This window comes from Nelumbo lutea, chromosome 3 (assembly GCF_056320005.1).
Source record: "Nelumbo lutea isolate HS-2025 chromosome 3, American lotus-T2T, whole genome shotgun sequence".
Taxonomy (NCBI): Eukaryota; Viridiplantae; Streptophyta; class Magnoliopsida; order Proteales; family Nelumbonaceae; genus Nelumbo; species Nelumbo lutea.
Window position 1 is genome coordinate 114,562,858 of NC_142686.1, and position 24,024 is coordinate 114,586,881.

Here is a 24,024-nt window from a genome sequence, read left to right on the forward strand (position 1 = left end):
TTTCTCATACTTGCATAATAGTCCTCAAGACTCTAATTCCCTTGTTGCAGATTGAAGTACTCTTGGTACAGTTGATAAACCCTAGTAATGTTATCTTGTCCAAAGTATAGTTTCCTTGCATGATCCCAAACCTCCTTGGTTGTATCTGAAAACATGAAGTTCACACTAATTTTGGACTCCATGCTGTTCCATAGCCAAGTCATAATTTGAGCATCCTCTTACTCCCATTCATCATATCCCGAAGAATCAATTGGGGGTTTATCTTCCCTCACATGTTTCACTTTCTTTTTGGCTCTCAAGAAAACTTCAACAGACTTAGCCCAAGGAACATAATTCTCACCATTCAATTTTATAGAGGTCATCTGCACATTCAAATAATCAGAGGGCACCATTACACTTGACTTGTAATCATTGTTGTCTCCCATGACTGCACAAGAAAAAAGGAGAAACTGTACCACTAGATCGTCACTCTATTGCCCTAAAAAATCACCACACTCCACACGAATGACTGAACACTATTAGGGTTTCTAGTATCAGGTTTCAGCAACAACACTCACAACTCTTCACCACTATTAGCAACAGCACCACTGTTGTTGTCTACTGTCGGCACTAAAACCCTTACAACACACCTCACGAATAGGATATTCAGTTCTGCAACATAAAAAAAAATTGCTACATACCACAACTTAGTTCGAAGATCATGTACCTGTCAAGTAGAGGGTACCAAGTCAGCACTGTCACCATCACAAAACCAGCCCTCTTCGAACTGCCAAGTGGAGGGTTTTCTACCAACCACACAAAACCACAACAACTGCACTCATTGGAGGCATGGAAACCCCCAGAAGGAGAAAACGACCAGTCCTTTTCTTTCTTTCTGGAAAACTCCTAGTTATCAATGAGAATTCTGTAATACCCTAGAAAAGAATGTGCGGAACAAAGAAAAGAAGAGACAACAGATCTGAACTGATTATCGTGGCTCTGATACCATGATAAAACTCAAATTAGATGTTTGTATAAGTTCAGATCAGAAGAAAGGAGAAGAGGAAGAAGAAAGAGAAAAAGTATCTGCCGAACTAGAGAGAAAAATCAATCTTCTCTAGTCGGCCCTTCTTTTATTTATATTCTCCATACAAGAATTACTATTGTGCCCTCACTTAAGTGAGAACCACATCAGCTGAACAACTCATATATAGCTAAACATAAAAGGACTACACTACCCTTCTACAGCCGACTCTAACATACGCAAAGCTCCGACCCTTTTCAGAAGGGAAGTTAGATTTAAAGTTGGGAATGGGAGAATGATCAGGTTTTGGTTGGATGCCTGGACGAGAGAATTCGCTTAAGGATATGTTTCCCACCCTGTTCAATTTGGCTGACGATAAAGAAGCAGTGGTAGGGATAATGCTATTTGCTGGGCTCCAACCTTTGGAAGGGACTTCAATGATTGGGAGATTCATTCAGTAGTTGGGGAATCTCTTGGTTTTGCTTCAGTCTCAGGTTTTGAATTTGCATTCTGAGGATTCTCTAGTGTGGAAAGGGAACAGAAGTGGGGAGTTTTCAGATAAATCATTCTACAACGCCATAAGGGGAGGTTTTGAAACCCCCTTCCCAAGCCGGGCCATTTGGGTGGCTCCCTCTAAAGTTTTTTGTATGAGGGGCAGCTTTGAGAAATGTCTCACCAGAGAGATGTTGGTAAGAAAAGGTTTTAACAGCAGTGACCTGAGGAGTAATTTCTTTTTTTACACTACAATTTTGCCTCAGAGATCTGGAGCCACTTCTTAAGTAGTCTGCCTGTCTAAGGGTAAGCTGGTGTATGCCAGCTTCAGTTAGAGCCGGCCTGGAGGCTTGGCAGATCCGAGGGATGACTAAGAAAGGAAAGATTTGGTGGTCTTCTATTCCCTTGGCAATTATGTGGGAAGTTTGGACAGAAAGGAACAGCAGAGTCTTTGATCTTAAAACTCTACTGTAATTTTTTGAGGATGGCCTTTTTTGAGGTCCTTCTGTTTTGGTGTGTACAGATGCTCATTGTACAAAGGACCTTCTACATAAATACAATTATACTTTACCTTTGCTCAAAAAAAAAAGTGCATTTGTTCTGTTTTTTTATTCCTAGTAACTGGGCGGGGGACTCCGCCCTAGGAGGACCCCCGACCAAACCCCTTGAGGCAAGCCCGTACAAGTCCATACTAGGGTCATACTTAATCCCTTTCTTTTCCTTTCTTTTTTTCTTACTTTTTTATCTTTTACTTTCTTTTTATGAGGTGTGTGTGAGGCACATGAGACATATGCCTCTAGCACACCTCATGAAAAAGGCATATGAGATGTATGCCTCAGAGGTCTCAGCACCTATGGCATATGCCTAAGGGCGTTTTGGAGGTGCCTCGCCTGGAGGCACACACCTCCCATGCCTATTAAAACATTGAACTAGACCATGTTGGTTTCGGTTTTCCTGATCCAACACTTGCATGTCAGCATTGATACATATGGGCATGATCCCTATTCAGATACTAGTATCCCATACTTGTAAGGCATGACCATACGGTTGGTACATCTGATTAGCATCAATCTCACTAATGTTAATTGTTAAAATTTTATAACTCAACAGTTTATGGGATTTTAGCTCATTCCTTCCATTTAGTATCAACAATCAGCTACACAAGTCAAGTCCAACCATTAATTGCATTGTACAACAGCAGACTATAGCATACCTTTCCCAGTATACTCCCAAGAAAGTGGAAAAATTGGAGATGCTGTTCATGTACCAGTCCCGATCCAGGATTAGGATATAGTAGGTTGTCAGTTGTTGCCTGGAAATAAAGCCAAGTATGAAATTAACAAAGCATAAGAGACAAATTAACAAGTACAACCAACTACCCATGAACAGGTATTGTCTTCAGCACAGAGTATGGGTGTCAATGGACTGGGTTTGGTTGGACCCTGTCCAAATCAATACCAATTTGAACGGGTTGGACAATCCAATTAGACATTGAATTGGACAAGTGAAATGGATTTAAATTGGACTGGGATGAATAGAACCAATCTAATTTAAAACCACTTTGAATAGAATGGATGGTCCAGACATTGAATTGGACCAGTCCAGGATGGTCCAAAGTACTCATCAGATTGTGTTGGACCTGGTCCATCTGTAATGGACTAATACTGGACTGGGTTGGGTTGGACCAATATCTGGTCCATTGACAGTCCTAGCACAAAGGGCCAGTCATCAACAGATAAGGTTTTAAGATACTTAAAATTGAAACATAAAGGAACACTATGAACAGTCTGTGTATCATATAACATTGTAAAGCAACAATAAAATCAAATAATACATGAAAAACAAACTTTAAACATAAAAATAATATAACTGAAAAGGACTAAACCTTAAAGAATACACAACACTGAGAAATCATTATTATAGGGATAATTGATAATTCTAGGCCTTTGAAGATCCATATTAGACAGAAGAAAGCTAATCCGAAAATACTAATTTGGCAGGATGTCAATTCTTGAGAGCAAGGCTTATTTAGCCTACAGGGGTGCTCTTGTCATTTTTACTGTATATTAAAGGTTTCACCTTACAGTCATGTTGGGTAGTTAATTTGGTTAACTATTGATAAAGTTATTTAGTTCTTTGTCTTACAAAAGTCATAGTGCAGCTTTATAATTTTTAAAAGTTGGAAATAGAAGTTGCTAATAGCTAGCTGGTACCATCTTCTTAGTTTATACTAGGATACCAAGAAATTGACACAGACACAGATATGAGAAAAACAGCTATATGACACTCTATTTCCTAAAATTCTGGACATAGACATGGGTATCCTATATAATATGCTTAAATCATGCTTACTATCTAGTTTCAAGCCAAACATCATTTCTCAAAACTTATGACTTGTCTGGTGAAAGGGTCAGGGGTAGGTGGGAGTGTTTCAGATTTTCTAAAAAGCTCCAAATTATCACAGAGGGGTTAAAGGTGTGGAACAAAGAGGTGTTTGGAATAGTTGGAGAGGAAAAGGAGAGGATTCATAATAAGATTGGGGAGCTGGAGCAAGGGAGGAACATAGGGGGCTAAGAAAGTAGCTAAAGAGGGAGTTGGATGTGTTGTTGAGAAGGGAAGAAAACTATTGGAGGCAAAAGTCTCAATGTCAGTGGTTGTAAGAAAGGGATAGTATTTCTAGTATTTTCCATAAAACAGTCAACAACAGAAACCAAAAAAACCGCATCTTGAAATTAATAATTAATGGCATTAAAACACCAGATATGGTGTTGATTGCTAAATCCATGGTTCTCCACCTCCCACTAGATTGGCTGTTTCAGGGCTGGATTGGCCGTCTCTAGATAGTAACTTAGCTTTATCCCTTGAAAAGCCTTTTGAGGAGGAAGTGAAGAAGGCAATTTTTGATATGGATGCATCAAATGCCCCATGTCCTAATGGATATACAATGGGTTTCTTTCAGAAGTGCTGTGAAATCATAGAGCGTAACCTAACAGAGGAGTTCAAGGAATGTCCTGAGAAGGATACTTTACATGTAAGAGCCAATCCCACTTTCATTTCTCTAATTCCAAAGTCCACCAATGCTTCTAGACCCCAGGACTTCAGACACATTAGCCTAATTGGGAATCTTTAAATATCATAGCTAAAGTCCTTTCTTTGAGATTGAAACAAATCTTGTCTTCCTTAATCTCTTAGAATCACGGAGCTTTTATTTTTGGTAGGCAAATCACTAATCAAGTCCTTATAGCCAATGAAAGTCTGGAGGAGATGGAAGAGAAAAGGGAGCAAGGCTTGGGTCTAAAAGATTGATTTGGAGAAAGCCTATGATTTTGGGAATCTTTAAATATCATAGCTAAAGTCCTTTCTTTGAGATTGAAACAAATCTTGTCTTCCTTAATCTCTTAGAATCACGGAGCTTTTATTTTTGGTAGGCAAATCACTAATCAAGTCCTTATAGCCAATGAAAGTCTGGAGGAGATGGAAGAGAAAAGGGAGCAAGGCTTGGGTCTAAAAGATTGATTTGGAGAAAGCCTATGATTTTGTGGACTGGTCTTTTTGGACTTGACTTTACTAAATTGTGGATTTGGCAATAGGTGGAGAAAGTGGATTAGCAATTGCACTCAATCATGTCACCATTCCATTCTTAGCATTGGAGTATCAAAAGAATTTTTCCAGGCAAAGAGAGGTTTGAGACAAGGGACCCACTATGCAGCAGTTTAAGGGTTGGGTATTAGGAAGAGAAAGTTTAGGGGAAAACAATTTCTAGAATCTTATCCTCGATAGTTTTTCTAAAAGATTAGCCGCTTAGAAAAAGAAATATATTTCCCTTGGGGGTTGAATCATACTCATAAAATCCACCTTTAGCAACCTCCTAGCGTACTACCTTTGTGTATTCAAAATGCTATCTTTGGTTGCAAAAATGATTGAAAAGATTGTGAGAGACTTCTTTTGGGAACCAGGAGAAAGGAAAAAGGATCACTTGATCAACTGGAAGACAGTTTGCAAAAGTAAGGAGGAAGGGGGATTGGTTCTTGGACAGGTAACACTATGGAATACTTCTTTGCTGGGTAAATAGTTTTGTAGATTCCCCAATGATTCTGACAAGCTATGGCATATGGTCACCAGAAGCACTCATGGACTTCTCACCAATGCTTGGGACACTGATCTTCTTGCCAGAGCCTCTTTATTTCCACCTTGAAAAGTAATCTCAGCTATTAGTCTTCTCCTTCCTCTCATCAGATATGATGTCCATTCAGGTTCTAAAACTCTTTTTTGGAAAGATCTTTGGTGGGGGGAGCAGTCTATTAAAGATCTGTTTCCTTCTCTTTTCAATCTTGTCATAACTAAAGATTGTTGGGTGTCGCATTGTGTCACTACTTCCAACCTTGGTATGCATTGGGACTTGGGCCTTAGAAGGGGTTCAAGGGATTGTAAAACTTCTAACATCATTGCACTTCACAATTCCTTAGAAGAAGTATTCCTTGATACTAGCAAACCTATTAAAAGAATTTGGACTTTCACCACCTCCAGTTCTTTCAGTTGTGCCTCTTTCTTCCGAGCGCTTCATAGGGATCCCCATCTTTCTGCTATTCATAGTTGTCAAGGCGACGCCTAGGCAACTAGGAAGTTTTCCATGGGCGCCTCGCCCAAACACCCCGAATTTTGTATACTAGGCGCCTGCCCAGAGACTTAAGAGGGAGCCTAAGCGACTAGGCAGGCGCCTACATACATCTACCAACTTTTTTTTTAATTTGTTATTTTGATCTTTTATTAGATGTTTTATTCTTTTAAAATAAAACCGGTTACATACTATCGTTATTTTATTATTAAGACAACAATACATAGTGTCTTTCTTCTTCTTCAGTTATATGCACAGGGGTTTCTTCAGTTCGATTGGAGAGGGAGGAGAACCAAAGACGTCACTCCCCAGCCCAACTCCATCGCACCTCAGCTTCAGCAGGTAAGTTCTTCTTCTTCTTCTTCTTCTTCAGTCATTTTTTGCCTTTTTTTCCGAATAAACAGGGGCTCTGCCTCTATACTCCTCCCTTCCTCCACAGCTCCACTCATTCTTCTTCTTCTTCTTCTTCTTCTTCTTCTTCTTCTTCTTCCACCCCTGATTGTTCTCAGTCGCTAGTCCTAGTCTCAGTCCCCTTTTTTTTTTTGAAAAAACAGGGGCTCCGCCCCTGACTGTTCTCAGTCGATAGTCTCAGACTCAGTCCCTTTTTTTTGGAAAAAAAAACAGGGGTCTATACTCCTCCCTGCCCCTAATCCCCTATACTTCTTCTTCCACCCCTGTACTCCTCTCCTCCCTTCCTAGTTCCTGCACTTATTTATTTATTTTTTTCGGTTAATAGTTAGTGTACATGCTTGCTAGTTGGTGTATAGTTAGTGTACTGTGTACATGCTTGCTAGTTTTTCAGTTAATAGTCAGTGTACATGCTTGCTAGTTAGTGTATAGTTAGTGTACTGTGTACCAGTGTTTTAAAAGGCATGGGAGGCATATGCCTGGAAGCATGCCTCCAGGCGAGGTGCTCCCAAAACGCCCTGAGGCGTATGCCAGGGGTGCTGACACCTCTGAGGCGTACGCCTCTTGCGCTTTTTTCATGAGGCGTGCTAGAGGCGTACGCCTCTTGCGCCTCATGCACATTTGAAATGAAAAGACCAAAAAAGAAAGACAAGACCCCCCTGTGAACTACTGTTATGCATCTTTATTCTTCTTAATACAAAAGATTTTTATTAAAAATAAAGAAAAAATGAGATCCCCCCTCGTCTTAAGGAGGCTTACGCCTCCTTGTGTTCAGGAGGCGTATGCCTCTTGCGTTCTGAATTATGCATCATGCCTCTAGGTAGTGGAACACCTCGCTTCACGCCTCCGCATTTTAAAACATTACTATGTACATGCTTGCTAGTTATATGAAATTTATAGTTTTATACTCATTTGAATGATTTATAGAGTTAATAGTTAGTGTACATGCTTGCTAGTTAGCACAGAAAACCAATAAAATAGCTTACAAAAGCATAGATAAAGTAAAAACTCAAAAAAAAAATAATATTTTCAAATTCCAATGCCTAGGCGCCCTGTGGTCGCCTAGCCTCGCCTTGGTGCCTTGAAAACTATGCTGCTATTTGTCCTGTTGATGCCATTTGCAAAGATCCAGTTTCATCTAAGATCAGAGATTTCTGTTAGGAGGTATATCACGATAAAATTAACACTTGTGAGAATTAACAAAAAAAGGAAACCTTGGTGACTGCTTTCTCCTGTAATTTTGTGGCCGCTATTGGAGCCATTTTCTATCCCTTTTTTTGGTTTCAGGTGGATTCTTCTGACAGATATGAGGAGCCTATTTCTCAATTCGTTTTTCTACCATTACTCATCATAAAAAATAAAATAAAATAAAAAAATCGCTTTTCTCCCTTTCAAAGATAAGAGGAAAGGTGCTATTGAGATGTACTAGGGCAGCTATTCTATGGTGCATTTAGGAGGACAGGAACGCCCAGTTATTCTTGGACAAAGAAAAAGGTATAGAAGAAACCACTGACAACGCCTAAATAAAAGTGGTGCATAGGGTGAAGACCATGGATTTATTCTCTAATTTCATAGTGGATGGCATCCTTAGGAATTGGTTGCAAGTGCCAAGCTCTTACAACGGAAGGTTAAGCCTATGACCAATAAGGCTCCACTTTCTTTGGGCTGGTTAAATTTGAATTTTAATGGATGCAGCTTGGGTACTCTTGGACCTTCAGGTATAGGTGGAGTTTTCAGGGATGAAATTGGAAATTTCTTAGTGTTCTTTTCTGGACCTCTAGGAATAGGAAACTCAATTCAGGCAGAAAATTGGGCAACACTCATGGGTTTAAGGAGGGTGTCTAAAGAAATATCAGGAGGTAGCTTGAAATTATAGATACATATTCAGGAAGCTACAAAGCATCATAGAGGAATTGCAAGCAACAGTGACTTGGGTTCCAAGGGCTTCCAATGGTTTGACAGATGAACTACCAAATAAGGGGGTATCAAGGGACCAGCTGCATTGGGGCCAAGTGGATTGGTTAATTGCATACTTGTATGGTGGTTAGCTAAGACTAGCCTTTTTTTAGGTTCTCTACAGTACTCACTTTTATACTGTTTAATAAAATTCAGTACTGTTATTCATCAAAAAACACTTGTGTCGTGTCAATCTTAATTAAATTTCAAACAGTTACAGATTTTTCATAGTAGGATTTGTTAAAATATATAATTTTACATATTCTAGAAGTTTCCATGTAATATCAGGTGGCATATCAGGGACATATTGTGTCTGATACCAATAAACCATGCATGTACAGGCATCAATTCATTCATGAATGCATGAGGAGACACACATTCATCCATGCATATGTTTGTCTTCCATTAAATTAACAACCTTAAATAAACCATACTGCACATCAAAGGCTGCTCGTGTGATTCTCTCCATGAAATCTTTGAAAATCCCACCACCATCAATCCCAGCCTCCTCAACTCCAAATTCATTAACAAATGTTACTCGGATCTGAAAAATATATTTAAATAGAAATTAGAAAATAACTCTCAACCAGAGGGAGGGAGATGGAGAGTTCTATCCAATAACAAAGAACTATTCTGAAAAGTGCCTCCAAAAATAAGCAAGTCATACCAGTTCCCGTAGATCCTCTTCAGACAATACACTCATCTGATTAAATGCATCTTCAAAAATATGATCCCGTCTTATTCTGAACCTGTGCCTAGAGAAAACAGCACGAGGCCCATTCCTTTGCCGTGCTGCTGCTAACTGTGACTGATAAATTGGAAAGACTAGCTTAGTATGATAACATGAATGAGATTAAAAAACATATTATCAAAACAAACTGATATAGGAATATTTGCATGATGAGAGCAAGCAAATAAAAATTTTCAACAGATATATTGGTGAGCCCATGCCAGAGGCCAATGTTATGTATCAGAATGCAAAATGGACAAGCAAGGAAACTCCAGGGGAAATTGAGATCAGTTAATTACTTACAGTTAATATTTTAACCCTACTTGTAAACGGAACCAAGAAGGGAGCTTGTTTCAATATGTCAAACGCCCTGGTATTTTCAGCAACAGCCTGCAATGAGGGATTACAACATCCACAGCCTGTTAAATTCACATCCAGAGCATAGAACGAGTCTATAACATGTAAGAGTGATCATGGGCTAGGCCACACTTAGCACCTATTATAAGGACTATAGCCCAGGCTTGAGCCTGGCCCGGACCCCTGGTCTGAGGTCAGGCCGGGATTTGAGCCTGTAACATCAAATAAAAAAGATTTAAATGCTTATAAAATTTTTGTATTGTATAATGTACACACAGGACAAACTAAATTAACAATGTACAATTCAGCACCACTCTCCATCCTCCTAAATTATATATATATATATAATAGAACTAGTATCCTCCATGTCAGCATGTCTTCTTCAAACACATTTCACGCTGAGACATCAATGGAAACATTTTGGTTTTTGCTTGGACTTACAAACATCTTGAAATCTCCCGCTCATAGAGATGTTTCTTCCAGGAAGTTTGAATGTAGATAGAAAACCCAGGTTCAAATTAGTAATAGTTCATATGCCAACATTACCTTCATTGTGAATCTTCCTTTAATGTGTCCTTCAGATCGTCTCTCAGCCTCCATTGTGGAGTTAGCAGAAAAGGTTAAAAACTCAAATAGTATTAGTAAAAAGTTTACAATGATAAAAATATAAAATTAATAATCTTAAAATTCACTATATTATAAAAATTAATTAAAACTAGTTAATATTGAGTAAAAATATTACAAGATTATTATTTGATGCAATTATAAAATTAATAATATTTACTTATTCGTGAAACATAAAATAAATAAATATATAATTTAAAATGATTTTTTATTAACTTAATGACCACTTAAAATCCAATTAAAAAATAAAATAAAATTAATAGATATCATCTAAGAATCTAATAAAATAAAATTATTAACAAAATATAAAATCAATTTAAATAATAAAAATTAATACAAATTTGTCTAATAATAAGTAATAAATTTTTATTAATTTAAACCCATTTAGATTCCAATCCATTTAAAAATTAAAAAGTAATGTTAAATTATCTAACAATACATAACCCAATAATGTTTGAGACTTTGGGTTGGACTCCATCTGGCTCAGCCAAATAAGGGATGTCAAAAGGTTTCTTATACTTAAATCTTGCTTGACAAATCTAGACATGTCTCATATAAATGATATTTTATTATAATATTAATTATCAATCAAGATCCATGTCATGAGAGTTTGGCAAGTTTTAGTACTGGCTGCCAACCTGACAAAACTCTCTCCATTATCTAGGCTTGGGACCAGCAATGTAAGACAAGCTCATATTGGCAGAATAGTATGAAACCTAAAAGTGAAAAACAAAAATGTATATTTTTATTACAAAATCTAATGAAAGGGTCATTACTTGCAATAATGGTAAAATCTCAGGCTGGCAAGTGTCAGAATTTATTTCAAATCTACTTTGTGTAAAAAAAAAAGTGCCTCAAATGAGCAGAAATTGCATGGTTGTCTATTGTTTTAGGCTAATGGTTATAATCCATCAGCCATGGCTCATGGTTGCCCAAATTGCATGGTTGTCTATTGTTAAATAGATGACCGCAGACCTTTCATTATCATAGTTCATCAATGTGAGACCTTGAACTATTGGCTAATTGCATACTTCTATACCAAGCATCGATGAAGTAAAAAGAATAATTCAATGGCTAAAAACATCAGATCTGTTCAGAGGTTATTCCTTTGATGATCTCTGGAAAGGTTGGGCAGAGGTGGTTCCACAGCCCCCAAAAAGAATAGACTACAGATAGAGTAGAGACCTCCTACAGAGGGTGTGGTAAAGCTGAACTTCAATGGCAGCAGTCTAGGAAACCCAGGGCCTTCGGGTACAGGAGGGATTTTAATAGATAAGGATGGAAACATCCTATCCCTATTTTCAGGACCAGTGGGAGTTGGCGATTCAACAAGGGCTGAGATATTGGCTGTGGTGCAAGGAATAGTTGAGGAAGATTCTAAGGTGGTAGTGGGTTGGTTGTCAAGTCCAGAAATAGTTCTATGGGGCTACAGGGATCTTCTTAAGAAAGTTAATTGGCTCACAAGGAATATGTCAGTCACCTATCAGTGGGTCAGCAGATCAGCAAATGCTATGGCTGATTCTTTGGTAAAACAAGGGGTCTCAAGGGTTGAATTATTTTCTGCTACTCTATGATTGTATTCTGTTAAGAATTTGTTTATGCTCTCACCTCTAAGGTGAGGTAACATCTCGTGCCTCCTCTTAAGGTGAATGTACACCTCCTTTCTTATTGTTAATAAAATCATTATTCATATATAAAAAAACATGTTACCTTCCATATCATACCATTTAAAATTGCTTGTTCCTTTCAACCAAAGGGCTGACAAACACATCGACGAATTATGAAAATGAAAGCTTTGCATTCATCTATTTAACAATGGTTAACCAAGGATAAGTGATGGATGATTGAATGTTACAATAAAGGTCTTTGATGTAATATGTCAGCTATGTACTGCAGGGGTATTATGGTCCTTTTCCTAGCAAGTCTTTTCGTCTCCCTCACAATGTTTTCTCTTTTCTCCTCTTCTCTTCTCTTCTTCTCTTCTTCTTCCTTGGAAAATAGTCTTCATGCTTTACTCTATAAATATAAAATATTTTATATAATATATGTTTTTTCATATTATAAATAGTATATAATACATGGTTTTCAAAACCAGACCGGACCGGATGGTCGGACCAGAAAAACCAGGAACCGGCCGGGTGACCTGTTCCGATTTTCTCCAAAACCGGATATTTGCCAAAAAAACGTTGATTTGGTCTGCAAACCGCTAACCCGGGCGTTCAAACCATTCAACGGTTTTGACCGTTTTAATTTTTTTATTTTTTTATTTTTTTGTCAGAACAGGTTGTCTGTTTGGTTCAAACAGTTGGACTGTTCGACCCAGGAACGGGACCCCTGATCGGTTCGTTGTCCGGGTCGGTTTTAAAAACCTTGATATAATATGCATATTATATAAAATGCAATAATATATATTGCAGGCCAGACCAGGCTTTAGGTATTGGGCCCAATCCTGGCCCAGAAATTTCTGGGCTCAATGCGAGCCCAAGACCACACCAGGCCTAGACACAAAACCTAGGCCCAAGCCCAGAAATTTCTAGCTTGGGCTGGAAATGATCACCCCTAATAACATGCAAGTATGAAGCCTATACCTGAGAAACAAAAACCTCATCAACTGCTTCTTGAGCATGAAAATCACTTGGGGCTGTAAATTGTCGTCTATTATTCCAATCTTGCAACTGAAATAGCAAAGTACATAGATCAGTAAAAAAAGGGAGAAAAGAAAATGTGCTACTCTGCAAAAAAGTAATATCTTAGTACATAACAAAGACATATATACATTCTAAAACTGACCAGCTGGAAGGGTAAAGGAAATATAGGAGTCTGCTACCAACATTTAAAAAATAATGAAATTATGTAATGATAGAAGTGCATAACAAAGTTCAAAGAAATTTAAAAGTTAATGCAGAGAAGGATATAGAAACTCAATAAACTGTAGTACGTTCACTTACCTGTGTGAGGAGTTCAGATGTTACAATGCTGACTCTGCGTTGAATGAATTCCAAAGAATGCCTTTCATGACTGGAGACGTTGGTTGTAGATTTAACCAAGTTATTGGACTTTGCGGGAATTACCCAAAGTAGTTGCCACAGGGCCTGCAGAAAAATGTGCATTAGAACATTAATAATTAAAAGGTAACATCATAGGATCCATTCATTTCAACAGTGGGATGAAAAAAAAAATGCATAAAAAGTTAATTGGTAGTTAATGTCTGAATTTAAGGTATTTTGCAGTATCAATACCTTTGATCATAGATTATAGCAAATTCACTCGCTTTCACGGTGTAGAGATAATGAGCCAAATGGGCCTTAGTTTCTTTGTTTTTCTGTAAGTTATGTTTATGACTTGTGTTGGTAGGTAGTGAGCCTTAGTTATGGGCCTGTTTTCTTGTTTTTATTATTTTTTATTGCTGTCTTTAGTGATGGACGCCCTACTAAGGGCACTCATGTAATTGTCCTTATTTTTTACAACAAAAGAATAAAAGATATCATTGGGGGCTGAAGAGAGGTTTCAGAACAACTCTCTTCTTCTTCCTTTTCTTCCATCCTCTTCCTCCATCACTTCTCTCTCTCTCTCTCTTCAATCTCCTTTTCTTTTTTTTTATCAATACTCTTCAATCTCCTTTTCTCCTATTTCTTTTTCTTTTAATTCAAACTATTGTAGGTGTGGTTTACAACTCACAGATTTATCCTAAAGCTACAAATTAGAGTCATTTAGAGCAATTTCCAATCCCTAACCGATTATTACAAATTGTTCCTCATCTTACCACCTTGTGTCTCTATCATATTCACTTGTTTTCTATAGACTTGTCTTACTGTTATACTGCACCAGAGTGCATGACATAATACAGATAATCTGTGTTAAACATGAATTTACCTGTTTAAGAATAATAATCAAGCCTCTAATATCCTTCAATGAAAGTGGTTTCTCCTGCTCATAGAATTCCTCATTATCAACTATCATGAGCATATGCCTGATGCATCACCAAAATTGCAATCTTCATGAGGCAAGTTGTATCATAAATTCACAACACTATTAATAATAACTAGGACAAACCTTCTTCAAGATGGCATAAAATAGAAAAACAAAACCCGGATAAAAGGCACCCCACCCATCCAAACTATCAATTACTTGCAAGAAAACCAAAGTTTTTAATTCTAAAGAGAAAAATCCAAACAAGTAACCTTACTTGTACACAGGACAAAAGACAGACAAAGGTAAAAGCCAACCAGGGGCATCTCCTGATGGATAGGTTGTTAGCTTAGACAAAGGCGGCCACCATTGATTCTCATAGCACCATTTCATAAAGTTCCAAAGAATAGGAACAAGCTCAGTTCTATAAGCTAGTACAGTCATAATGCGCTCAAGAAGTAAGGTATTGAATGTAACATGCAGAAAAGCACAGACTGCACCAACCGCTTCCACCTCCTTATCTTGTGGCCCATCTTTATGTGAATTATTAAGGAATGAAGTGCCTCTGAACAAAATATTTACCTGCCCAAGAAAAAGCAATTTTATTATGAAAATAAAAGAAAGCAATTTACATTAGAACCAGAAGTACATGATGCAAACTTGTTGCTTTGGAGTTAGAGAATGATGAAATGTATCACTTGTTATGGAGACTGATACACCATGAGCTAAGTTGGCACTACCAATTGCTGAAGAAGGTGTGGATTTATTGCATTGGAGATCTGTTGTTCCAAATCAGAGTTCATAACTTCTTGCTTAACTTCCTCATCAATATCCATTTCATCCTCACCCAATGTGGAATCTGAAAAAAAAATAAACAAGAATAATACATATCAATGGAATGTATTATAATAAACAAAAGCTAGGGGACCTACAAAATCAACTTCATAATTCGCTCAGATATTAATGTAATATGAAGATGTGACCCCCCCCCAAAGAAAAATAACTAGAGAAAAGAAATGTAGTACAAATTATATAATCGTGAAGGCATACTTCCTTTATTTTCTGCATTTAATGATTTAGTCAGGGGTAGTGCTTCCAACATAAATGTTGATACAGCTGCAAAATCTATGGCCTGAAACAGGAAAAAAATAAAAGAACACAAAAGCAGATCTTTAGGACCAATTGCTACATGCAGAAATCAGTAAAAGTTGGACAATGACCAAGCAGAAACTGTAATTTTGCATTTTATTAACCTCAATGAGCAAATCACCAAGTAGATATTAGGATATAACATCTATTCAACAAATATTCTCTCAAAGAACCATTCAACCTAAGTGCAGGAACAAGAAAGTTTCAAGTTTTCGCATAAACATAATAATGTTTGTAAAGAACACTGATGTGGCCCCCACAGTGTTCGTATGGCAGCAATATTTCTGTTAGATATGACAGTGTTAGTTGGTAGTTATTTTCAGTTAGTTATTTCAGCTTTATTATTAGTTATTTCTTATTCTATTTGCCATGTAAGCAATAAGGGCAATTCAGCCCTTTTACAGTTAGCCAATAGTTAAAAATACTAAGAGAGGGTCGGCAGAAATTATGACCTACTCTCTCTCTTTTCTGAAACTCTCTTCGTGTACTTCTTTTCTTCCTCTCTTCTCTTCTTCTTCTCTTCAATTTCTTCATCCCTTTTTCTTTTAATTCAAGACTGATTGTAGTCTAGATCGACTACTTGGTATCAGAGCCGACCTAGGAGCTCTTATGCTAGTGTGATTAGGCCGACTGCATGAGAACCACCTAGGTTTGGAAGTTTTTCAACAAGGAAGGAGGATCAGCTGATTCTTGGAGGTTACTGATAGTGTGCAGCTGCTACTAAAGAGATTGTCGAAGTCTGGGAGAGTTCCAGTAGTCAGGAAGAATCAGAAGAAGCTTCAAATCCTCAAGATTAGAGTTTTGCATCAACCAGAAGGTGGCAGCCAGAGATTTTTTCATGAAGTAAGCTTTTTCTTGCGATTCAGTTCAGAAAAGAAGATCTTGGTTTAGTCTGAGAGGTGCGGCTTCAGAATTTTTTGTGTTTTCTTTAGGGTTTTGAGAGAAAACCCAAAAAATTCAGAACTGTTATGTTTCAGATCAGAATTTGAACTGGTTTCATTCAGAATTCTGTTTTCAGTGTTCTTTGGAAGAACTAGGCCGACTGTTATAAGTTGTTTGGGTGCTGTTTCTCCTATTACAGTAATTAAAAAGTTTTTTTTTTATTAATTCTTGATCAAGAAAGGAGTTCAAGAGTCAAGGGGAATGTGTTTTTGAGACTAGCAATTCTGGTAACATGTCTGAAAATACGTTTCAGATTACAACGGTTAAGTTTGATGGATCAAACTACCTAGAATGGGCTCAATCGACCATGATGGCCATTGGGGGTAGGGGAAAATTGAGCTACTTGTTCGGAGATGTGAAAGAACCAACTAAGGAGGACCAAACCTATACCAAATGGGTTCAGGAAAACTATTTGGTTATGACATGGCTGTGCAACTCTATGCAGCCACATATCAGCCGGAACTATTTGTGGGCGAAAACAGCTAAGGAAATCTGGAATGTCATGAAAGAGACCTACTCCCAACCCCTTAATGTTGCTAGGGCTTATGAACTGAAATGTGAGATTAACAACCTTAAGCAAGGAGAGAAACCAGTCTCGGTTTACTTTTCTACACTGCAATCTTTGTAGCATGAAATTGACCACCTAGAAACACTTGAGTGGGAAAGCCAGAAGGATGCACAAACTCAAAGAAAGCAGGTTGAGACTAATAGGGTTTTTGAGTTCCTAGATGGTTTGAATCCTGAGTACGATATTGTGAGACAGCAACTACTTACAAGAGACAATGTGACCCTATCACAAGTATTTGAGTCTGTTCAGATGTCCAATTTGAGATGTGAGAGTTGTAAGTTTGCAAAGCATTGTAGAACATCTTATTCATTGAGTAATAAAAGAAGTAATAATCCTTTTGATATTGTGCATACCAATGTTTGGGGTCCTTATCACATCACTGCTATGGGGGGTACAGATATTTCTTGTTTTTTATTGATGACTATACCTAGTTTTCGTGTGTTTACCTTATGCGTTCTCGAGATGAGGTTCCTACTTTGACCCAGATCTTTCATCAGATGATTTTAACCTAATTTGGGGTCAAAATCAAAATCTTCAGATCCGATAATGCGAAAAAATACTTGGACAACCAATTAGCCTCCTCTTTGCTTGACCATAGGAGTATCCACCAAAGTACTTGTCCTCATACACCACAGCAGAATGGGGTTGCTGAGAGGAAGAATAGGCACATATTGGAGGTGGCCAAAAGCATCATGTTTAACTCCAATGTGCCTATTCGTTTCTGGGGAGTTCCGTCACGGGCTCTTGACATGAAGCCTCCATTTACCCTCCTATACCTTGATAAGGACTTGTTTATTGTTCCCCTTAAAACCTTTGGTTGTACTTGCTTTGTTCAGATTCATGGACCTCATCGTTCCAAATTTGATCCTAAGGCCTACAAATGTATTTTTTCTCGGTTACGCACAAACTCAAAAGGGATATTGTTGTTACGAACCCACTTCTGGGAAAAGATTTGTCTCTATGGATGTTACTTTCTTCGAGGATGTACCCTATTATCCTAAGGTTTCTCCTCAGGGAGAAAGTAGTGACTGTGGGGTTAACTCATCAGAAGTTCCTTTACCTGTTCCATTGAGTGATGAAGGATGTAATGGGGAGGGGTGTCAGAGGTGTCGGGATTTGAGAGTCTATCACAGGCAGTGAGGGAAGTTGATTTCGGTCATCAGCAATCCAGGACAGCCCCAGTTCCTTCTGTGGATCCAGATCAAGAGCCCTTCCATTGCAGTCCGTAAAGGCAAACGGCGTTGCACCACATCCACAGCACATTGCATTTCCCAATTCTTGTCCTATGATCACTTGTCCCCCTCTTACAGGTTCGTCCTTACATCTATTGTTGATATTCCTATCCCTAGAACAATGCAGGAGGCCTTGTCAGTTCCTGAGTGGAAAGATGCAATGAAGGTTGAAATGGATGCTCTTCTGAGGAATAATACTTGGAAGCTAGTTGATCAGCCTAAAGGGAAGAAACCGATTGGATGTAGATGGGTATTTACTGTGAAACATAATGTTGATGGTTCCATTGAAAGCTATAAAGCTCGGTTAGTTGCAAAGGGATTTACTCAGACTTATGGTATAGACTACTTAGAGACTTTTGCTCTAGTAGCAAAGATGACCACTATTAGAGTTTTATTGTCCCTTGCAGTCAGTTACCCTTGGCCCTTGTTCCAGATGGATATCGAAAATGCCTTCCTCAATGGAGACTTGCAAGAAGAAGTCTACATGCATTTGCCTCTTGGATTTTATGATGCAAACACAGCAAAGAAGGTTTGGTGGTTGAATAAAGCTTTGTATGGACTAAAACAGTCCCCTAAAGCTTGGTTTGATAGATTCAGACAAGCCCTTGAAAGGTTCGGCTATGTACAGGCCCAGTCAGACCATACATTGTTCATTAAGAGAGTGGACTCTTCCTTGACGTTGCTTGCTGTATACATGGGATTTGAGGTGAAAGATCTAGGAGAGCTACGATACTTCTTGGGTATTGAGGTAGCTAGATCTAAACATGGGATTTTTGTTTCCCAAAGAAAGTATGTTCTAGATTTGTTAGAAGAAACTGGAAAGTTAGGTGTTAAGCCTGCAGATACACCTATTGAACAGAATCACAAGATCAGTGCAGAGGGTGGAGAGCCACTTGAAGATAAAGCTATGTTCTAGCGGTTAGTTGGAAAACTCCTCTATCTTTGTCTCACACGACCGGACATCAATTATGCGGTCAGCGTTGTCAGCCAGTATATGCATTCCCCTAAGACTACTCACTTACTTGCAGTTGAGAGGATATTAGCATATTTGAAGAGGTGCCCAGGTAGAGGTATACTATTCAAGAATAATAATCACATGAAGAAAGAGGTTTATACAGATGTTGATTAGGCTGGAAGTATTGATGATAGAAGGTCTACCTCTCGATATTGTGCTTTTGAAGGAGGTAACCTGGTCTCCTGGAGGAGTAAGAAGCAAAGTGTTGTTTCTCGTTCTAGTGCAGAAGCTGAATACAGGTCCATGGCTAATGGTGTGGCTGAAATCCTATGGTTGAATCACTATTTGAGGAGTTGGGTATTGCGTTATGAGAAGCCCTTAATGTTGTATTGTGATAATCAGGCTTCAATTAATATAGCTCATAATCCGGTACATGACAGAATTAAGCATATTGAAGTAGACCGACAATTTGTCAAAGAAAGGGTTTCATCTCAAGAAGTGTGTCTTCTATATATCACCTCCAACATGCAGCTTGCAGATCTTCTCACCAAAGTTGTTCCAAGGAAAAAGTTAGAGGCAGATCTATGCAAGTTGGGAATGACAAATATCTATTCCCAACTTGAGGGGGAGTGTAAAGAACAATGATATGGACCCCACTAATGTGGTCCTCACAGTGTTGGTATGGCAGCAATATTTCTGTTAGATATGACTGTGTTAGTTGGTAGTTATTTTCAGTTAGTTATTTCAGCTTTATTATTAGTTATTTCTTATTCTATTTGCCATGTAAGCAATTCATCTTTTCTACAGTTAGCCAATAGTTAAAAATACTAAGAGGGTCGGCAAAAATTATGACCTACTCTCTCTCTTTTCTAAAACTCTCTTCGTGTACTTCTTTTCTTCCTCTGCTCTTCTTCTTCTCTTCAATTTTTTCATCCTTTTTTCTTTTAATTCAAGACTGATTGTAGTCTAGATCAACTACTATGTTCAACCTGATAATGGAACGATGGAAAGGTGTGTAGGAGAAGATCCACTCTCTAAGCATCATGGAATGGAGATTTTTGAATGTTGGATCAAAATCCTTTGACATTAAACGAAGCTTTACTCAAAAAGATGATTTTGTACTAACGGAAAGGAGCAGGGGAGCTTGGACACAAATAATTTTGTCTCGAAAGGACATTCTATGGACTAGAACCTGCATCCGAGAAGCTCTGGAAATTGAACGAAGATATTTTGCAGACCGTAAGAGAGCGTTCAAGGGAAGAATCCTATGTTTACAAGTTAAATAAAATACCTAGGGCAGGTTCATCCATCTGAGCAGATGGGAAAAATCAAACAAGGTAAGACACATTTGTATCCCAGAAGAACCAACTTCCGTTGGCTGTAACTCTTTCATCCATATTTTAGGCTGGGTTGTTCTGCCTAGAATGAAACCCCACCATACTAATCTCACACAAGAAGCCTTTCCATCGCTCGAAGTCAAAAGCAGAATCATAAAATCCGAGGGGTCTATGTTTCTTTCGACTGCACATCAGGGAAAGTCGTTTGGAAACAGGAGATTGGCTTTCATCTGTACAAAAACACCTACGTTAAGTTGGGATGAAGTTGAAGCTGAAGTGTCTGCCAATCTGCATTCTGAATCCATGTTGAAACAGCACCCTTTTGAACAAAATAAAGAAGTGGGCATTGCCCCTTCGGACCTTCGGAAGACTTGATTATCTCTTGGACCAAGCTCAAAGCAATCCTTGTTTTCGGTGATTGGGCTCAAATTGAACGTTGGTGGCCAAGATTAATGCAGTCCCTAATTAGTTGAGATTCAACAGATGGCTCGAGTTAAGAGGGCTACCATTCCACCTCTGGACGAAGGAAATTTTTTCTCTGATAGGAGACACCTACGGAGGTCTTGAAGACATAGATCCCCGATCCTTGAATCTCTCTGAGTTAAGTTTTGCCAGAATCAGGGTGAGAACCCGTGGTATTCATGCCATCCCTTGTTCAATCCCAGTTTTGGATAGAAACGTCTAGTTCTACATCTCTGTGGAGGTGGAGAAGACAAACAAGTCACCTTCCAGTCTCTCTGAGCCAACTCGCTCAAAGGTCTCTCCTCCACGTGGCACTTCCACTTTTGTTACTCAGAGATCTGGTCGCAATAGAGGCATGCACAGAGAAGGCAGAAAGTCGACAATGGCTCCTCGTGAATCTGCATAGGAGCTCTTCTCCTCCTCCTCCAAATCTAAAGGCTTTGTGGAGTTCAAAAGACGCGAAGAAGATGGATAGGCACAACCCCTTATTAAAAAGTCTCAAATCTCAAAAGCCCCCCTAATTCCTGCATTGCCAATATTGCCCCAACCCCTAGTTAGTTTGAAAACTTGGGCCGCTCTTCTCAAACTCAAGGCCCACTTAAGTCTACCAGCCCATCTAGCACCTTAAGCCCACCAGCAACCCCCACCTTCAGCCAGGCTGTTGTCGAAACTCCTCCTAGTTCAGGCCGGCATCTTGGTAAAGTTTTCATGGCTCCAACTTCGTCAGTGAGCTCTGGCCTGCCATCTGCTAGTGAAGAAGAAGACACAGAGGACGATCTCAACTTGAATGCTACTGAAGCAGATCCAAACCCTCGTGAGTTTTCTCTTAAAAGAGTAAAAGACATGTTCGCAGACAAAGGGAGTCGGGGTTGTGTGGAGATTCTCGAGCAGACCCAGCCAAGCTATGGAATGTCTTCAGAATCAGACCCCCATGTTCGCAGACAAGGGAGAGATACGTCATCCTCCTTTCCTAACCAAAACCACAAATTACACTCAGAGAGTTCCCCCACCCCCCATTCGGTTCTATCTTCTCTTCAGCCTCCTTTTTCTTGCTCTACTTCTGCATCTCACTGTCTTTTCTCCCATTCCACTCTTTCAGGTTCAAATGAGTTGCCATCCCACCCAATGAAGATCATTCCAATTTAGACAGTTGTTCCACCAAGCAGTGGTAGGAAGGAGCCAGAGAATTTGGGAATTGACAATATAGCCAGATCTTTGGGAATTGTGAGAAGAGACAAAGAAGACGAAAAGGAGAGAATCTTTAATAAAGAGGTGACTAAATCTAGCAACGCCCTGGAGAAAAACAGAAAAAAAAGGTCCTAAAAAAGAACTAAAAAGGCTTTAGTGGGGTCTAATGGATCGCATCTCAAAAGGAAATAGGATGAATAACGGGAAATCTGTCAAAGTGACTCATTGAAGATACTAAGTTAGAATGTTAGGGGTTTGGGAGGTCAGCTCAAAAGAAGCTTAGTGAAAGAAACATTGAAGAGAGAAAATCCAGATATAATTGTCCTTCAGGAATCAAAAAAAGAAGTCATCGACAGAAAACTTATGAAAGCCATATGGAGAATAAGGGGTAGAAAATGGGCTGCTGTTCCAGATGAGGGTTCCGCTGGAGGTATCATTCTAGCATGGAAGAAAGATGAAATTTCAGGCTTGGAGATTGACAGACGTGAATTCTCAATCTCAGTTCTGTTCACTAATATTAAAGAGACTTCAGCTGGATCGTCACTGGTGTATGGTCCTAACTCTCCCTCTGACAGAATGAGGTTTTGAGCTGAGTTGGAGTCCCTGCATGTGAAGGAGGACATTCCATGGTGTTTAGTGGGTGATTTCAATGTCACCAGGTTCAGTTCAGAACATTCTAATGGTAGAACCCCAACCAGAAGCATGAGAAATTTCTCTAATTTTATTGAAAGACAATCTATGTGATCTCCCTCTTACCAATGGACTTTTCACCTGGTCAAACATGCAAGAAAATGCCATAAGCTGCAGACTTGACAGATTTTTGCTATATCAGGATTGGTTGGAGAGATTCCCAAACCTGTGTCAAGAACTTCGTCCAAGATGTACCTCAGACCACTGGCCCATATTGCTGAACACCAAAAGAATAATTAAAACAAAGACCCCATTCGGATTGGAAAAATTCTGGCTACAATACAAAGATTTCAGTAAAAAGGTTGCAACATGGTGGGAAGACTGCAAAGTAGAGGGCTGGGCTGGATTCAGACTTCTTCAGAAATTAAAAGCTTTGAAGAAAAACCTTAAAGCTTGGGGGAGAGAAGAATTTGAAGCTGTTGAACAAGAGAAAAAAAGAATTCTTTCGGAATTAGAGGACTTGGACAATAGAGCAAAATGGGACCCTCAACGCCTTAAACAGAAATAAAAGAGCAGAATTAAGAAAGGAATGGAAGAAACTAGTTAGAAGGGAAGAGATCTATTGGAGACAAAGATCAAGAGTGAGATGGTTGAAAGAAGTGGAAAATAATTCCAGATTTTTTCACACCTATGCCTCAGGAAGTAGGAAGAATTTTATTTCTAAGCTCAATCTTAATCAGAGAGAAGTGGAGAATCCTGAGGAAATTTCTGAAGCTTTCCTTTCTTTCTTAAAAACCTCTACTCCAAGGATAGTGAAAATCAGTTTACAATATTTAATTGGGATGGCACTACCCTATCAGCTGAAAAGAGAGATTGGTTGGAAAGAAGCTTTGAAGAGGAAGAAGTCAGGAAGACTATTTTCAGCATGGACGGAGATAAGGCTCCAAGGCCGAATGGCTTCCCTATTCTTTTCTTCCAAAAGTGTTGGAAAATTGTAAGGTCAGATCTCATGGAGTTTTTCAGGGACTTTCATCCATCTACCATTGTTAACAAGGGCCTTAACTCTACCTTTCTCTGCCTGATCCCTAAGAAAGGGGGAGTTTTGGAAGTTAAGACTATAGACCTATAACTTTGGTTGGGAGCATATACAAAATTTTGGCAAAGGTTCTGGCCAACAGACTTAAAGAAGTCTTAGAAGATCTAATCTCCCCAAATCAGTTTGCTTTTGTAAAAGGAAGACAAATTGTGGACAGCATTCTTATTGCAAATGAGTGTGTGGAAGACAGAAAATCCTCTGGGATCCCGGGGGTCCTTGTGAAACTTGATCTTGAGAAGGCGTACGACAAAGTGGATTGGGACTGCATTCTTGATTGCTTAAGGCTAAGAGCTTCTGGGAGAAACTGGATCAGGTGGATTAATGGTTGTATTGGCTCTCCTTGGTTTTCAGTATTGATAAATGGTGAAGCG

The 24,024-nt window shown here is 38.8% G+C and overlaps 1 protein-coding gene across 8 annotated transcripts in view; it reads right to left on the bottom strand.

The window, feature by feature from the left end:
- UPL6 (ubiquitin protein ligase 6) overlaps positions 1-24,024 on the bottom strand; it is a 134,331-nt gene that overhangs the window by 84,582 nt on the left and 25,725 nt on the right. For 5 of the 8 annotated variants that reach the window (XM_088976063.1, XM_088976062.1, XM_088976066.1 and 2 more), the window contains 11 exons: positions 15,145-15,226; positions 14,835-14,953; positions 14,372-14,676; positions 14,059-14,155; positions 13,134-13,277; positions 12,774-12,860; positions 10,108-10,155; positions 9,508-9,594; positions 9,142-9,282; positions 8,893-9,018; positions 2,709-2,807 (listed from right to left, as the gene is read on the bottom strand). In XM_088976063.1, coding sequence (XP_088832189.1) covers positions 2,709-2,807; positions 8,893-9,018; positions 9,142-9,282; positions 9,508-9,594; positions 10,108-10,155; positions 12,774-12,860; positions 13,134-13,277; positions 14,059-14,155; positions 14,372-14,676; positions 14,835-14,953; positions 15,145-15,226 — 1,335 coding nt within the window. The remainder of the gene's footprint in view (positions 1-2,708; positions 2,808-8,892; positions 9,019-9,141; positions 9,283-9,507; positions 9,595-10,107; positions 10,156-12,773; positions 12,861-13,133; positions 13,278-14,058; positions 14,156-14,371; positions 14,677-14,834; positions 14,954-15,144; positions 15,227-24,024) is intronic. The other 3 variants (XM_088976065.1, XM_088976064.1, XM_088976069.1) reach the window with 1 other exon arrangement.